The following is an 18764-nucleotide window of genomic DNA, read 5'->3' on the forward strand; positions in this document are numbered from 1 at the left end:
AGGTGCACCACCACCACTGGCTTCAATGTGGTGAATACCCTGGTCACAGAGGTTAAGCCAAAGGGGAACATCTTGAATTTATAATGAGTGTCCTCAATGACGAATCTGAGCAAATGCCTGTGCTTCCTATGGATTGGCACATGAAAATAAGTGCCCTAAATATCCAGTCATACCAACCGGTCCTGAAGCTGTAGAGCCTGGAGAATGTCTTTCAACGTCACTATCTTGAACTTGTCTTTCCTCAGGAACTTGTTCAAGCCCCTGATATCCAGGATAGGATGGAGTCGTCCTCATTTCTTGGGTACCAGAAATTAGCAGTAGTACCAGCCCGATCATCTCTGCCCGGGTGGCACCTCCTCCACACCACCCTTCAATAACAGGGCTGTCAGTACCTCCTGGAGCTCCGGTTCCGGTTGTTTCTAAAGGGGGCAGGGAGTCTGTCTGGCAGTTTGCTTAAAAACGGCAGACTGTACCCACATTCGACGAGCTGCAATGGCTAGGCGTCGGAGGTTATCTCCTTCCACCGAAGTACTCAGACATTCTCTCCCCAACCGGGGAAATGTGTGGGGAGAGCTCAAAGTGGCTTAGAGGGCGCCAATGCCCCTACTGCACCTGCTGCTGTCTGCTGACCCCTACAAGCCCCTCTGCCCTGTCTGGGATGAGGGAAACGCCTCTGCCCTGGCCTGGCCTGGCTTGCAGGAACTGCGCCCTCCTTCCAAACTGAATGTACCACGTGTAGCCTCTTCTCGTAGAGGAGAAGCTGAAAGACTGCTTCACAGGTTGCTTCTCCAGGCATTCTTCAGCATTTTGGGCCGAACAGGTGCTCACCGTCAAAAGCGATGTCCAACAGCTTAGCTTGGACATTCGACAAAGACCATGAGCTGTCAGGGTAGGCGACCTCCTCCGCACAGTGTATGACTCTATTGTACATCCAACGAAATCTGCTGTGTCCTGGCCCGACTGCAGTGCTTGGCATTCCACCTCTTTGCAGTCGTTAACGAGCCGCAAAAACCCATCCCTCATGTCACCAGCCAGGATATGCTCCACTGCCTCTGCTATGAGTCTCCTCAGTGTGTGGCAGCACAAAGCGAATGCACTTGACTGCCATCAAGGCCATGCTGCCTGAGGTGAAGATCTTTTTAGTTAGGGCATCAATCTTTTTAGATTCCCTATCTGTAGGCATGTGGTGGGTGTGGCTGGTCTGAAGCTTACTGTAGCGGCTTGCACTACAAGGCCTTCTTGCGTGGGGTGGGAAGACAGGAAAGGTAAGTCTCCCCTTGCCGGCTTGTACTTTTTTGTGACCTCTGTATCCATAGCTGGAGTGGAACACGGTCTCAGCAATAATGTGGAAATGGAGTCTGAGATGGATGCATTAAAATGTAATGCCCTCTCTGTTAGTGGACCCTGATATAGGATGTCCCGGAGGTCAAAGGCCGACAGGGGCCTTGCTGGAACGCACCAGACCCAAGGCCTCAACCGCCTTCCCCACAGTCTTTCTGTACTGCGCATTAGGGTGACCATACAGAGCTGCTTTCTGTGTGTCAAGATCAGGAGATGTGTCCAACCCACTGGTGTTGAAGTCTGTCAGCAATGGCAATCAACTCCACCTGATCAGTAAAGTATTCCACCCCTCCCAATACTGTGCCCATAGGCTCAAGGTCAAAAGGCACCTTTTCCCCATCATCTTCAGAAATCGACCACATTGTGTTGAAGAATGTTGAACGTGAGTCGAGGATAAAGGAAAAATAGATTGTCAGTGACAAAGTCGATGGCGTCGCTCACACCAGGTTTAACAGCGACAGTAACTCTGGGCCCTTCGGCACTGTGGCTGGTTTCACGGTAGTCGTGGTCGAGCACGAGGGCGTAGGCCCAGACTTGGATACCTTGATGCCAGAACCTCCGGGCGCAACTGGTGGCGTGGGAGCCTGCTGCTGTGACCTTAAACATTTGGAGCATTTGCTCCTTGAAAGCCTCCCACTCTTCTTTCGATGTGCCCGTATTCAAGCAGATCTTACAGTGTTCCTCCAACTAATCTGAGTCGTGCCTGCATCTATGGTGCCTTTTTTTCTTATAGGAGGGCGTGGAGGATAAATAGCTTAGAGAGTGTGAGTTTTTTAAAACACCTTTTTGGGTGTGGGTCCCTCAGTCTCTTGCCCCGATGACGATGATCGAACGAGCTGGGGATTCCGACAGAGGCTGCCCGAGCGGTAATTTAGCCGGTCGCTCCTTCAATGATTTGAGATTCATTTGTTGGCACGAGCCATACTACTCAACATTGTGATCTTTACTGAGACACCACACGCAGATGCCATGCGGGTTGCTGATCGACATCTTGGAGTTGCAGTTTTGACAACACTTGAACCCGGGCTTCTTAGGAGAGGAGATATTGACGAAAGTTGATGGAAAGTAGTATTGACATGTTCTTTCACGAGAAACCTTCCAAACAGTAGCATGCTGAGCGCACCGAAAAATGAGCTAGATAGGTGGGGCGTAGAAGACATAGTATATATGACGGCCGATGTCACGTCTGGAACTGAAGAGTGGCACGGTCACGTCAAGAGGATCAATGGTCGAGTCTAGTCATACAATGCCTCCTGTCGAAAAGGTTTGAGAGCAGCTGATGCTGGAATGATATCTATCCGATGAGGAATCTGCAATGCATTGAAATAATACTTCTTGTAGGACAGCTTTCAGAAATAGAGACAGACTTGTATAATCATGTCTTAAAGTGTAATTTCCTGAAGAAGTAACAAATAAAAGGTTGCTCAATGTATGTCTTGCCCCAAAACCCACTATCAATTAGCATATCATATGTGGTTTCACTTTTGCAATTTGTATTATTTGTAATGCACAATATCAGCAGGAAACAGTATCCACAAATCAGAGCGAGTTTAAAAGTAATAAAAGTGAGACAATGGAAGGTTCACAGTGACTAGATCTTTCAACCCATGAAAAGTTTGTAGTCTCTGCAAAATTGAATCTGTGTAAGCTTGTCCTAGTGTCTGCAAATGAATGTAAGGCATTCAGTGTCCTCGACTGTGAGCTAGGGTGAATGTATATGATTAATCTAGTGCAAACCTAACATGAAAGCAACAGAGGGTGGCACAAAAAGAGGACATGCAGAGTGTGGGAGGATGAGAGGGAGAAGAGATGCTATCGGGAACTGGTGGATTAGGGATTATGTGTTCCTTGAAAAGAACAGAGTCTTCAGTTCCTTGCTAAAGCGCAGGCGCTATGGGGCCCATCTAAAATGCATTGTTATGATTAGTATCTCATTCCAGATTCCAGGTGCCTGGGATAGCCTGTTGCTAGCTCTTTCCTTCTGGCATCTCTTACATTCTAACGTGGTGATTTTGCCACATCTGCTGCTGTTAAGGTTCCCATAGATAGTGAGTTTTTCAGCCATTTAAGATGTAATTTTGTAAATTCCTTGCACTTAATGATCTGGTCTAAGGGCAATGCTGGTTGGAAAAGTAGCCGGTGTAGCCAGTGCTGGAAATGGAAAACATGTAGTGGGAGAATTCTTACTTCTTAGGAGGGGCAGGGCTTTGGGAAGGAAGGGGCGGGGCCAAGGAGTGTGGCCCCCGACCAGGTTGCACAACACAGTATCTCTATATAGAACCCAAGCCTGTCAATTTGCATAAAAGCAAAGAGCATTATGGGAACAACATAACATCGACAATGTTCAATGTTAAACATGTCTTATAGAGATTCATTAAGAAAACCTTTTAAGCAAATTATGGACTCTTCTGTTTTTACGGGTCTCAATATTCACCCTAATAAAGAAATGTCTGTTAAATGCAGGACATATATAGCAGTTTGAACAGTAGTAAAACTGTATGTGAGGCTTCAGCACTTTATGAATGCAGCTCTCAATATTGCGTGTTCTCATTGAAGAATGGGTTGTGCAACAACTAGACTGCTTTCAGATAACCAATCATGAACGCAGAGGTCTGCTTGATTAGGCACAGGATCTGTAAGAGTTAGGTCAGGGGGACAGAGAGCTGCTCCTGCAGGACATTTTTTTCAGGAGCGCCGTTCCGGCCATTTCCTGCGCTCAGTGTAGCTCTCTGAGGCTTGGGAGATAAATAGTCTTTCTTCATGCCTGCAATGAGAGAGGGCCAACATACTGGACAGCTGTCAGTGGGGCCAGGAGAAAGTCAGGACTCCAAAGAGTGTTGCTCTCGTCCAAAGGGTCACATTTTCAAGATGCCTGACATACAGGCTTAAATGAGTGAGATTTCCCTAGGTTGGAGCCATGTAGAGTCCAAGTGGCCAAGTGTCACTAATTGCGAGCCTGAATAAGGCATTTATGCAACTAACCGACATCGCTAATTGTGATCAAGGATAAGGATCATGGTGTTCTTAGGTGTGATCTTGTGTTACATGTCCCTGAATTTGAATCAGGGTAAGGATAGTAGTACACCTAAACTTAACCCAGTAAGAGGCATGCAGTGACTTAAAACTGTACATCAGGTAAGGGCTTATAGTTTCCCTAAGTGTGACCTGGTGCAAGGCATGCCATGTTTCTAACTATGAATCAAGGGACAAAGTGCCCGCATCTGTGGTCCCTAGCAGTGGCACAGTGTAAAGCATGAATTGTTTCTAAATGTGAGTCAGGGTAGTGTTGCTGCGATCGAGTGTAAAGCATGCAGTGTTTCGAACTGTGCGCTAATCAGTGACATTCAGTTACAGAGACAGGGGTGGCTCTATTTTCTTAGGTTTTATAGTAAATATTAGTTAGTAACTCACTACTTATAATTCCATATCCAGCATTAATAGAATACATAATTTTAATATCTCTCATATTATCCATATATAATTAAGCCACTATTGCTATATGGGGTTCTTGTGTCATTCAAGGCAGGAACTATACTCTACTTAGCTTTGCATACAATCAAATAATATAGTGCGGTAATTGAAAGCTAAAGCATGTCTTTCATTGATATAATTAAAAGGTCTAATGTTAAGACACAGATACGTTTATAATCAATTGATTACTTACGGGAGGACCTGGTGGGCCAGGAATTCCGTGTTCACCTTTTGGACCGGTTGGACCCTATGAAAATTCACATCAAAACGTTAAATAGGAAGTAGCAAGCTGATTTCAATTTTGTTAATGCCTAGACAAATCTCAGCAAGGACATTCCTGTGTTCATAAATAAATGATTTGCTAAATTTATATAATAAATATCCAACCTCAAAATATATCACAAATGTTAATTTACATCATATAGCACAATTATAGGCCAACCCGTGCACATACCAGTCAACTGCGATTTCTACAGATTATTCTCTGTTTCACATTAAGGTAAGGCCATTGTTCGTCCAGGACACTGTAGTGAGGCCCTAATGCCAATCCTACTCTCTATCTTTTGACTAGACTACCAGTGCCCCAACTAGTAACATTACGGGAGATTTCACTGTCAAATGAAAGAACTTCAGTACATATACATGGCCATATTCACCATTATCAAATTCAATAGTCACTTGATCCATTTCATAAGTCCATCGTTCATTCTATGGTAGGAACTAGAGGATCCCAGGCACCAATCTCAGGATATTACTACAGAATGTGCTCCACCTTTAAATTCCTGATTATGGAAACAATGGCTTCCTTTCAGGTCTTATGCCATGGTATATTTAACCTGGTTCCACTATGCATCTATCACCTTTAATGGGCCTGCCCGGCACTGTCTCATGGTACAAGTCATCTTTCTTTAGAAACTGGCACACCGAAAAAAGCCACAATTGACAACCATGAAAGACAGCCACTATGTTGGCACTTACCGATGAACCTTTGGCACCCTTTGGACCAGGAGAACCCTAGGTATAATAAAGAAAAGATGAATCAAAGGTTACTCATATAGTGAGGTGGAGTTTCCCTAACATTTAATGATTCTCAACATCGATAGAAACTGTTCAATTTGACACTGTGATATGATATTAGATGGTATTTATAACGCGCCTATACACAGGTGTATCTGTGTAGAGTGGCACATATTTTATTTTAAAAAGAAATGTAATATTCGTACCATCAACCTATCTGCAAAATGTGTTTCCAAGTCAATAGTTGTTAAATGTTCAGAATGTACAGATGGGCCTGATTTTATAGCATATGTATATTTTCTGATGTTGTAAATCGTCACACAAACTGTCTGCATCATTTGCTCAAAAAGAGATTGAACAAAGCAATTATGTGTTAGAAAAGTGCACCACATTCAACGTTCATCACCTTTGGACTGCTTGCATGTCAAATTGTAAGCAAGTATTTGCAGATGATGATAAAGCATAAATTGTTTGTCACCATCCATGTTCCTATTTCATTAAGACGAGCCAATCGCTCACATACTCTGCAATTCAGTCTCAAGTTCAACATAAGACTATACACAAAGACAGTTTAGTGAATATTTGAGGTCCTCGGCCTATTACAGAAAGGTATTTTATTCAAGCATGTTCACAATAATTCACTTTTGCAAAATAGTTCTGTTTCCTTCAAAATTGGAACACATTATTTGGAAGTAGTGAGCATTTGAACACGTGGTGTTGTACTAGTCTGGGTAAGCAAATAAGCATTGGCAAAAATGAAATAAAGGAATCAGTACTTACTGGCAGACCAGGAGGACCTGGGGGACCGAGAGGACCAGATTGACCTGTGATACCCTATAGGATAATTCAGAAATAAGTGTCAATCTTACCTTCAGCTCCACTTACAAACATAGATATTAAACAAAATCACAGGGCAATAGTGGTCTTAAGGAATTAATTGTTGCTCTGGGAGCATATTTGGCTCCACATTGTGTTGAGCCATACAAGTTCCAAATAAGACTCACTCATTAACGTCTTGTTATCATAGGGGGCACTTGTAATAGTACACTTATTGTGTACGCTATGAACTTTCAAAAGCTGATACCTAGGGTGTACATAACACATGTATGCTTTCCAGATCCATACCTGGGACTGTACCTCAAAGTAGATTAACAGGTCAAGTCAACTAGGTGACTCATTCACCCAACACATATTTCTACCAGACAATGTACCACTAGTTATGTATTAGACATTATACCATTTATTAGAGTTTTAAGCCGGTCAGATAGCACAGTAGAGCGCTCGCTTTAACATCCGTGCAGAGCCCGCCGACACAGGTTAGAATCCCGGCAGGGCCAAACTCAGTCTTTCATCCTTCTAAGGTTGATAAATGAGCATCACACACCGTGGGTAATAATAAGCAGCGCTTAGATGCCTGAGGGTTTGTAGCGTTATATAAATGCTAAATTATTATTATTTGTTCTCATGCCTACCATATGGCTTTGAATCAAATATCACTATTTGCACCTATCACTATGATCCTCATGACAGACACTCATCGTAACACGTATCAAATACATCTCTTTGTAACTATTATTGCCCACTCATAATATTTTGCTCATTATATCTCATTCCACATCACTCATTATGCCATCCATTGTACCACTGATTACATTTATCTCTCCTTATAGCTACCACTTTCCCACTCATCACAGAACATTTTGATGTCTACTATCTAATCACATAGCACATGAATCTATTTATATTGTACCGTTCATTGCAATACTCCTTATTATCAGTCTTGCACCTATCATTGCTTCACTCATTGTGCCACTCATCCCACATCACAATTGGTACCTATCCTTGTACTAATCCTGACATATTACTCACTGTACCTACCATAGTATCACTTAGGACATATTAACCATCATGCATATAATCGCCACACGTATTTCACACCATTCTTGCTTACTAACATCTCACCACTCATCACATATTCATGGTAACCTCTACCACTGCACCATTCATTGCTCTGCTCTTTAATCCCTCATCAAATCAATCATTCAATCTGCTACCATGCCTATAGTTCTTGCTACATATAATCATACATCTCACACATTACTCAGTATTATTAAATAGTACCTACCATTTCCCCTTTGGAACCTTGTGATCCCTGTGGACCAGGGAGTCCCCGGTCACCCTTCTCACCCTGCTCTCCAGGAGGTCCAATTAAGCCAATCAAACCTGGATGACCCTAAAAACAAATAAGTTAACCGGAATTAGAACTTGAAATGTAGATCAAAATAATGTTTCACAAGCACCTGCTAAAAGTTCAGAAAGAGATTGGGAGGACCATTTCGTGACCATAAAATTAATTTTAGTGTGCATTAATGAATGGAATGCTTGAGGTATGAAAACATTTGCATCTGTGGTGAAATAGAAAAAGAAAAATACCACATATGTATTAGTAAGGTTCTTTCCAAAGAGAATCAACATAAACTTCTTATCTGGGGGAAGGAGCTCAACAGAATGGAATTAGCACCTCAATATTCCTCAAGAGTAGCATTATTCTAGTTTATTTTTGTATTGATGGAAATGGTCAATTTTTAAATTGAGCCATGAAGTCGGAATCTCACCAAGGTATCAAACAAAATGTAATGCTTGCAGCCTTTGCAGCCTTTTCTGTTGTTGAAATAAGGTTTCAGTTAATATCTATGAAAGCTAAGGTCACACCTTCTAGGCTTTTCAATGTTCATTGTTATGACAGCTTTTCCAACCCGTTACACAAATCCTTTTAACTTTTAGAATTAGTTAATTGTTCTAGGTGGAACAGATTTACTCTAAACTTTCCTGATTGCTTGAAAAAGGTTCTGTAGACAGACATGATAACACTGATCCTGTAGGTCTCTGTTCTGATTCGTTTATCGCTTGATGTGATTTGCACTCTGGCTGTCATACCCCGGAGCAGACGTTTGGTGGGGGGGGGGGTAAGAGTTGGTGTGTTGCTGCATGCTGGGACCTTCTGTGCTCTCTCCCCACTTGTCCCCTCACCCTGGATTGGTGCAGTTTGTTGCAGTGTATTGCAGTGCAAATATCTTGGAAACCGTGCATCCTAGGGCCTGGACCTCGAGTTTTGTTCCTTGTGTCGGGACCGGTCCTTCTAGGACCACATTGATGTTTTGCCGATTTCAGGCAATCGTCTTATGTGTGAAGGTGCTGAAATCTGGAGAAAGGGGTGGGATGTCCAAATGTCATGTAGCTACTAGTATCCAGATGGTCCTAAAAGGTAACTGTGCACATTTTGGTGCATATTAGTGAAATGGTGTGGAATTGTATAAGGAACAACGCTTCGCCAAGTCACAATCCCACAAACAAAGTTTGACTTGTGCTGAAATCCGGAGAATGGGGTGGGGTGTCCAAATGTCATATAGCCATTAATATCCAGAGGGTCCTAACAGGTAACTGTGCACATTTTGGTGCAGATTGGTGAAATGGTGTGCAATTGTATAAGGAACAACATTTCGCCAAACCACACATCCAATTAAAGAGCATAAAATGATATTCCACTGCACATGGCACTACACTAATGTAAACAAAACCCCAAAATACTCTCATACATTTTCATGAACCCTTTTCTATTTCTATTTACTATCATAATGCAAATATTCACGCCCAACTATTCTAATCCCTACTCCATTGTCCACTCCAACACATGACATTATTAAACAATGTGAAATCAAAATTCCCCTGTCAATCATTATCATATCACATACCCTTTTCTAGAATTAGTAATTCCACATCCATTCTTGATATCCCAGTACACATCCATTCAAACCACTGCAATAATCACTACTCCAAAATTCCTGTTATTACATCAACCCTCATTTCAAGTAGTACCAATCTATACTTCATTGCCTCACACAATCAATGGAATATTTTAGTTGCCAGCTGCACGCTTCCCCCAATTTCGCATCCCGGTTTACTATAAACTGCACTAATATATCTTCAATCTCCAATCACTGTTCCACTACAGATTTTGCTAACAGTGCTAATTTTTACTCTCACTCTTTCCATCTCTTTGCTTCCATATTTCACACATCTTCCCACTGCAATGAGATATTTTATTGAAATAAAATGAAGGTGTGCAGGAATCTTCACCATTTTCTGAGCTGTTAAATACACGCGGTCAATCACAAATAGACTTACCTTTTCACCTTTAGAGCCAGAATCTCCCTTGAGGCCGGGCAATCCAGGAGGTCCCTTTAATAAACAGAACACAATCATTAAGTCAGCCTCATCAATACCATGGGCACAAATTCCTCAGACAAATTGCAAATCACATGTCTACCTACCATTGGACCAGGTGGGCCATCAGGGCCTGGTGACCCAGGAAGACCTTGTTCACCCTGAAAAAAAGTATAATAATGAAAAATAAGAACAAACTGAAAACATAATTATTTAAAATAAGTTTACATTTCTCTTCACACTTCCTCGCCAAAAAGCACAAACAGCTAACCTCTAATTTAGTAAGATCAATTTTGATGTACATTCAAAAGTCTTTTTAAAAATAGGTCCTAGCCATTTTCTGAAGAGGTCAGACATTGATTTAGCAGCCGTGAACACCAAAGTAGATTACATGCAGGAAGTATATACTACAGTTAGGGATTCATTAGATAATTTCTAAGGGCCATACGTTAATGTTATTTCCTTTGATATCTTTGAGTTCTGTTAGGCTGTTCATATACACTCCAAAAAGCAGCCTTGCATTGCTGCAAGACATTTATATATCCCCTAAACCTTTATTTTGTTCTGGGATTCCCGGCTCACAGAGTGACGTGGCAGGAACTCAAAAGATCAGTTGTTCAGACTAGTAGATGTTTTATATCCAAAAGCAGAAAATGTATTCGCTCTAAGGCCAGATCCTAGAATGCACAACTTGACATTGTGCCTCTCGTCATTGAGAGACTTCACATTTACACCTGTGTGCACAGATTGCACTGGCCTTGTAGAGTTTGCACCTGTTCAATGTAAGAACCCATTTATTAGGAAATCAGTACAGTTTGGTAAATAATTTCACACGTTTCCAAATAAACGTGGTGCACCAGTTTACAGAACTGTGAAAAATACTAGACTTAATTAAAATTCTGCACACAAAGTAATAAAAGTGTGAAGATTTAAATATGTATTTAATTCTACAGATAACACAACTATTTCATAGACTTTCTGTTGATTGTTGCGTTCTGCATATCATCAATACAATCGCTGGCATATGCCTCGGAGGCAAAGCCTATGATATACTGCACTATGCATTAGCACATTATTCCTTCAAGACTAATATTTTAATGACCCTTAATTAGTGAGAAAATATGCACACAATGGAATTTCAGCCAATGTTTCTTTCAGAGGCTATGTTTTTTGTAGCTCGAAATCTGACTGCCCACTGACCACAGAGCCTGGTATTCCACGGAGTCCTTCAGAGCCGGGCTTGCCTGGAGCTCCCTGGGGACCAATGGGACCTGTCTTTCCAGGAGGACCTTCTAGGCCAGATTCACCCTAGGAGCAAAAAGAAACATGGTTAGTTTCCTTGTGAAAACAGAAACCTGGGTACATTTTATCTAATTCACTCAATGGGTTTGAATCAGCAAGAGCCATTCTATCATATGTATATATCAACAATATATGTATAGCAACAACACATATCTCTTTATTTCATCTATCTGTCTGATTTCCTACCCGTACACCTGTATCTTCTATCACTACATTTAGCCATTTAATAGCGATAGGTTCATTCCTTGTTGCTGGTGCATACTCGCCTGAAATGTTATTACTGGTTTCACGTGAGAACTGCATTTCAGAGTACTCACCTCTTACGATATAAATGTGGGCATAGAATGCATCACAGTGCAGCCCTTTCACCCACTGTGTTACATGTCACCACTCTGAAATATGTAATTATGCCTACAATATATTTGACAGTAGCCAATCATGAGAAATACCACTTCAAACAATTGCCAACATTATCACATAGTGTCAAGTGATCATTGCCTGAAATGTCACAATACATGATTTTCTTGGAATGGTGTTGGTGTTAACAGTTGACTTGTACATGATATGTTGTAGCATTTACCTTTGCACCTTTTTCTCCTTGCCTTCCTTCAGGACCAGTTGGACCGGGGGGACCCTAGAAAAGAAAGACATGTAACTCATTGCACGCCATGTATAAGGGGGATCCAATCTGCATTAGAAGATGAACATTCTCTGGTGAAATTGCAAAAAGGAAGAGTGACACTGACTAGCTAAGCTTGATTATTCCATTGTTTCCACTGCATTCATATGGTAGAGGCCACATAGCTTTCTTTCAAAGCTAAAGAACAATTAATGTCCTTGAATAAAAATAATAAGGCCCGAAGTAAGAACTTATACATTGGTCTTCATCCTGTAATGAACCTACTTCAAATGGGGTGGACTACAGACTCAAGCTGTAAAATGGTGTATGCCCCTTCATTGCTCCCCATTGTCAGAGTTATCCACAAGGTGAGACCATGGAGAAATACACAGTGCCTACATAATGGGTTATTAGGATTGCCATGAAGTCTGAGGCATTGATTGGTCAGAAGGAATGTAAGTCCAAAGACCAAACAATTAAGGATGCTTGGATATCACAATATGTACATAGGTGTTTAGAAAGAGGTATACAACTGTGTCATCCTCGCCACTCATCACCTGCCCTCCTTCTGAAAGTGATTCCAATCATTAAATTAATGGAAACTGGAATCAAACTGTACAGTACCTAACTGCCCCATCTCAGTACATACCAAAGTTCACTTTGCAGTAACCGTCAGGAAGGTAACAAATCATAGTTCATTAGTGACTGAACTTTACTGAAGGCCTTCAGTTGACATCCCTCTTATGCTATTCCTCAAAGCTTCACACGTTTACACTCTTTTCACCATGTGACAAAGAGGTATACCTGCTGGATGCTTTTTTCGTCCCCAGTCAAAGATGACCTACTGTAGGTGTCATTGATGCACCAGTGTTTATCAACTGCATTCCCATAGGGGGCCATGAGGGATGCTATACATTAGCCCCACTTTCATTGGCAACATACAGCATTAGATTCAAATCATGATACTCTAAAAAAACATTAATAGCATCAATCATATCCAACAATGTGCTAGCTTTCGATAGCTACTTGTTTATTGTAATTATAGCTAAATGTCATATGTATTAATTAAAAATTACATACCCTCTTCCCTGGAGGACCTGATGGGCCAGGCTCACCAGTTGGACCAGGAGACCCCTAGAAAAGAGAAAACATAATATGCAATGATAGAAAACAATATCTGCCATAACCATACATCAGTGGCAAATAGCAAAACAACTACACACTGTGCAGCAAGTGTAACCATGAGTTGCATATCTGAGCAATTAGATGACAAAGGTTCCAATAAAAAAAGTGTCACTTCCGCCTAGAAGCCATGCCTTAAAAAGTTCCCAATAAAAACAGCTCTTTAGACTATAGAGCTGAATGCACAAAAAGTATACTTGCAGTCAGTCTCCTAATTGCCCAGGGCTTTAGGTGGTTATTGCAATTGAGAATAAACCATGTGCGGTTCTGAACCTAAACGTGTGGTTTACACCCTTTTCAGATAAAAGCGATGAGTGATGGACACCTACGTTCTTCCGACTCCATGAAGAGCAGCTTTCCAACGTAGGGCCTGATTCAGGGAATTATCTGCGTGGAAAATCGGGGATGTTGCATGCCAAACTGTGTGCGAAATCCTGTATGTGTCGATTGATGCAGCACTTCTTTGAACTTTGCGGGGAATTCGTACAGGATTGGCACGTCACTGCAGAGGGCGAGTTGCTTGCGCGCGACACCACGCATAGCGTGCGCGAGGCCTGCGCAGAGGGCGGCATGGGGGGCGGAACTCGGAAAATGAGGAAGAATAAGGCAAAGAGGGCGTTACGAGGGACAGGTCGAAGGCAGTCCATAGCACGGCCAAAATGTGCACAACAAAGCATATTAATGGATGTGTTCATGCAACCTCTCGCCTGCAAAATGGCCACGCAATTCCCTCGATCTCTCTGCCACCCGAAGGCTGGCGTAAAGACACATGCGCATAAGAATTGCAGCGTGGAGGTGAGTTTGCATTTCGGATTTAGGGGTGCATGTACGCAGACGGGGATCTGAGCAGACATAGGGATGCACGTATGCAGCGTAGTGGGGTGTTGGGCCGGTTTACGAGGGTTTGCACGTAGATTGACCGAAATATGACAACAGTTACAGGAAATGGTACATATGTTCTCGACGTGCCGGTTTTAGTTACAGGGCGACCCCGCGCAGAGTCGCTGAGGTGCTGGCTTGGATATGGGGGACTCCACACAGTTTTGACGGGACGTGTGTGATCACACCTGGGGACCCCACAAAGGAAGGAGAATGTGTCTCTTTTGGCTTTGCATGAGAGTGTGTCAGGGGCGTTCCAGCCGTGACTTGCAGATATCTGCAAGTCACAGCTTTGCGGGGACTTCGTACAGGATTGGCACGTCACTGCAGAGGGTGAGTTGCTTGCGCGAGACACCACGCATAGCGTGCGCGATGCCTGCACAGAGGGCGGCGTGGGGGGCGGAACTCGAAAAATGAGGAAGAACAAAGGAAAAAGTGGGCGTTACGAGGGACAGGTCGAAGGCAGTCCATAGTACGGCCAAAAATGTGCATGACAAAGCATATTCATGGATGTGTTCATGCAACCTCTCGCCTGCAAAACGGCCACTCAATTTGCTCGATCTCTCTGCCACCCGAAGGCAGGCGTAAAGACACATGCGCATAGGAATTGCAGCGTGGAGGTGAGTTTGCATTTCGGATTTAGGCGTGCATGTACGCAGACGGTGATCTGAGCAGACATAGGGATGCACGTATGCAGCATAGTGGGGTGTTGGGCCGGTTTACGAGGGTTTGCACGCAGATTGAACGAAATATGACAACAGTTACAGGAAATGCTACATATGTTCTCGAGGTGCCGGTTTTAGTTACAGGGCGACCCCGCGCATAGTCGCTGAGGTGCTGGCTTGGATATGGGGGACCCCACACAGTTTTGACGGGACGTGTGTGATCACACCCAGGGACCCCACAAAGGAAGGAGAATGTGTCTCTTTTGGCTTTGCGTGAGAGCGTGTCAGGGGCGTTCCAGCCGTGACTTGCGGATAGGCAGCCTACTTTGTGGAAACATTTCCATAAATACACAGAGCGTGCACACTTCCTTCTGCACGCAAGCTTGTGCAGTGTCGTTCTTGGGTGCGCAGGATTTGCGGGGTCTCTGCACACTATTCCAAATTCGGGCTCTTAATCTTTTTCCTACACTAGAAAAATTCCTCATCATGATTATTCCAGCTATCAATCACAGCACACACTATGGATGAGGTCCACTGTGAAGTATGTTATGAACATTTGCAACGAACATAAAGAATGGCACAGAAGAGGATTGAAATTGAAAATTGTGAACATAAAAAACTCTTGGATTCACCAGCTGTTAAAAAAGAGCCCACATGTCTTAGCTTTACCTTTGCCCTCTATGGTCAACCCTATAAAAAAAGCACAATTCTGCTAAATCGATTAAAGTACTCTTAACTTGCTGGAATGTACAACACTCTTTTATCAATTGTTTTATCGCATAGTTATATTTAGCAATGGCCAGCTCTTGTGCGTAGGGCTAGTGTTAAATTTTGTAAGCAGTGCTGTGTTATGCTTTCTCCTTCTTTCAATCAACATTCTTAATATAATTAGTTCCAGTTGGATTATTTCAAAGACATGGCAACATGTTACACCCATGTAGCTGCTATTTTCAAAACATAAGGTTGGGAATTGTGTGGTTGTATGTTTCGTGCTTCAGAGAAAAACTTCAGTTGCCTTTTTGAGCATGTTTTTGCATTTAAATGCTGTCCATGGCCCATTTTTCAATCCACCTTTTCAAGGTGTTGCCTTTGTTGGGCTTTCGTTTAGAAAAAAAATAGACCACTAGGTGTGTGCTTAAATAGGATAGTAGCCAAGCCAGACAATTTGTGCATGTTTATTTTCTCTAAGGGCCACTTAGGCTCTACAACTAGTTCAGTCTCCCAACGTATTGAGACTTAAGTAATGTTTCATGTTGAAGCAATAGAAGAGTTTAAGTCGACAAAAAAACATTAGGAAGCTACACTTTAAAATCTCCCTTTCTTAATCTGGGGATAGTAGAAATTAATTGTAAAATCAACATTATAAACAAGAGTAGACACATCATTTCATTATTCGGTAATTGCCATAGGTGTCCATCTTGAAAAGTTACAAACTGCTCTTTCTAGCATACTCATGCACCATAAACTGCAATTAACCCGATTTTTACCAACATGAATACCCCCTTATTAAAATGCAACTGTTTAAAGTCTAAATGAGGCAGTTATTTCTAGTTATCACACTTACAGAAAAAGTGTGGGCAGGGCAAGCTTCTCATATATTTTATCAGGAATCTAAAACACATGGGGCATTTAGGTTTACACTCTAGCATACAATACTATCCATTTATGATGCTCTGCTCTGTGGATTAACAGCCCAGTGATCACTGAAAACCACTTAAAGTTGTAAGACAAATATACTCACAGGCTGACCAGATTCCCCATCATCTCCCTTGTCGCCAGGTGGACCATCTTGACCCTGAAAGAAATAAAGAAATAGTAGGCTATTACACTTGCCAGCAGCCTAAGTCTTACATTCATGTTAGCGACACATTCTGCAAGAATCCACCATTGTTTTTGTGCACTAGATCTCCTACACTTATTTGACATTAGGTTAATCCTTCCTCATCACCTCTGGAACAGATGTTTAGGGAAATGGGCCACTGAAGGGGTTGCACTCTTCTTACATCCCTTGTTGCTTGTTTATATTGACTACTTTGCCACCCCCAAATTCCCTTTGTGTCAAGTTATGGCTTTAGCCCTGTTCTTTGGGCTCTTTGTGAGCATGGGATCATCATGGCACTTTGGCAATTTTGAATGGTTCAGTCAATACGATTAGATTTAAGTACTCATTTGTTTACCAATTTGCAGTATTATCATTGGATTACTTCCTTGTGATTCAAGCAAAAAATAGTCTTTCATGGTAAATCATAAGACTATCAGACTTTTATACAGGACTTCATATTGTATTCCTGCTGCTATTAAACCTTACAAGAGCAGGTGCTATTGTTACTCAATTTATTTAGAGGTTGATAGCGATAATGTGTACTCCTGCAACAATGGCTCCATTGCTGGGCTTGTCTGAATATTATAGGCCACAGCATGTGTCAAGACGTGTTGCTCCAACAGTTGTGTAATTATTTTGAAATATCAGAATCATGCTAAATATCCGAGACAGCTCCACAAAAAGTATTCGAGCAAACAAAATGTTGCAATAAATACGCATCCTTAGCTCCATGTCTCCTTATGGAGACTTGCTAGCATCAAAGCTTTTAGGTGAAGCCAAGCGCTTTAGGCCCTCTCCCTATCAAAAAACCAGATCTCCAGGTAAGAGTCAGTAACAATGAGAGTGGCATATACATTAAAACCCTCAGATAGAAAGCTACAAGAACATTTCCTCCAATGAGCAGTTAATGTTCCAATTTGAACAGTTAGTGTCGGAGGAAAAACGCTTGGATGCTGAGAATGAAGGCACACAATAGCTGTCGGAAACACACTGTCACTTCACTCTCTTCAAGTGAGTTTCTAACATAACATTCTAGTGTTAAAGAAAGTAGATTATGGAATGCAAAACCATATACCATTGGTTAACATCACAACTATTTTCAAGTTCACTTTTTAATCTGCAGTTATCTATTCCTTTTGTTACATTTAGATGTTGTACCCTATAGATGTTTGCAATCCTCTGTATAACAGAGATTCATTATCATGTTGATATTATCTTATACGCTGTCTTCCAGAGGGATACTCCACCATTCTACGTAATGTCGTAGGCATTGCCTCTCTTACCCATGGGTGAAACAGCAAAATAGCTTAAATTTGGTATCATCCTCCAACTTCAATGCGTATATTTAATCTCGACCTGTACCACAACTAAGTGGCCAAACCTACACAGTGACCACCTATGAAGTGGTCAAACCTCGATAGTCTGACTTCAAGGAACTGCAATGCCAGTTCCACTATTACCTAGTGGTGAATGGTTCTGGGCGGTGTGCTTCATAGTTGCAGGGACACCTTATGGATGCAATACTAAATTCACAAATGGATCGGTAAATTTGCAACTGAGATGTTTTGCAGGAATGGGCCTCATTACAAATCAGGCGGTCTGGAAATAACGGTGGCAGTAAACCCGCCGCCACTGTTGTTTCCGGACCGCCTGATCCCGACTCCTGCAGGCGGGAGGTGATGTTCCCGCCAGGTTTGACCTGGCGGGTTTAACACTGCCCGCCTGCAGGCGGACGAGGAAACACCGGCAGCATTACAAGATGCTGCCGGTGTTTCCATGATCAGCATTCCCATTGAGTCCTATTGGACTCAATGGGAATACGGATTAACACCATTCCGCCTCCGTGATTCCCGGAAAACCGGGGTTGTAATGCCCCAGTAATTCCGGGAATCACGGAGGCGGAATGGTAATAAGAGTCTGGCCCATTATCTGGTTGATGCTTGGCTAAGCCAGAATTGCTGAATTGCCCTGTAACCTACAGGGTCCCATTGGGCTCTTCAATCAGCTCCTCTTGACAGATTCCACCACAGGATGTGATGTGATTTGATATTGACATCAGTGACATCAAAGGAGGCCTCACATGTGCATCTGTTGCCATCGTATACCAACTGCAGCCTGACATATCAGGGAAAGCACCTAAAACCAGGTAATGCCAAATGCATGGTATTCTCATCAATATGTAAGGTACAGTCTCACATGTGCAGATGCTGCCACCATATGCCAAGTGGAGCATAAATGCTGC

At 42.4% G+C, this 18764-nt stretch overlaps 1 protein-coding gene across 2 annotated transcripts in view; it reads right to left on the reverse strand.

Annotated features, from left to right (window-relative positions):
- The window catches only part of COL5A1 (collagen type V alpha 1 chain), a 635679-nt gene that overhangs the window by 24797 nt on the left and 592118 nt on the right, over window positions 1-18764 (reverse strand). For both annotated transcript variants that reach the window (XM_069609606.1, XM_069609605.1), the window contains exons 52-61: window positions 16442-16495; window positions 13055-13108; window positions 11936-11989; window positions 11254-11361; window positions 10161-10214; window positions 10015-10068; window positions 7955-8062; window positions 6610-6663; window positions 5791-5826; window positions 5006-5059 (exon numbers count right to left, since the gene is read on the reverse strand). In XM_069609606.1, coding sequence (XP_069465707.1) covers window positions 5006-5059; window positions 5791-5826; window positions 6610-6663; window positions 7955-8062; window positions 10015-10068; window positions 10161-10214; window positions 11254-11361; window positions 11936-11989; window positions 13055-13108; window positions 16442-16495 — 630 coding nt within the window. The remainder of the gene's footprint in view (window positions 1-5005; window positions 5060-5790; window positions 5827-6609; window positions 6664-7954; window positions 8063-10014; window positions 10069-10160; window positions 10215-11253; window positions 11362-11935; window positions 11990-13054; window positions 13109-16441; window positions 16496-18764) is intronic.

Source organism: Ambystoma mexicanum, chromosome 8 (assembly GCF_040938575.1).
Source record: "Ambystoma mexicanum isolate Mex_15411 chromosome 8, UKY_AmexF1_1, whole genome shotgun sequence".
Taxonomy (NCBI): domain Eukaryota; kingdom Metazoa; phylum Chordata; class Amphibia; order Caudata; family Ambystomatidae; genus Ambystoma; species Ambystoma mexicanum.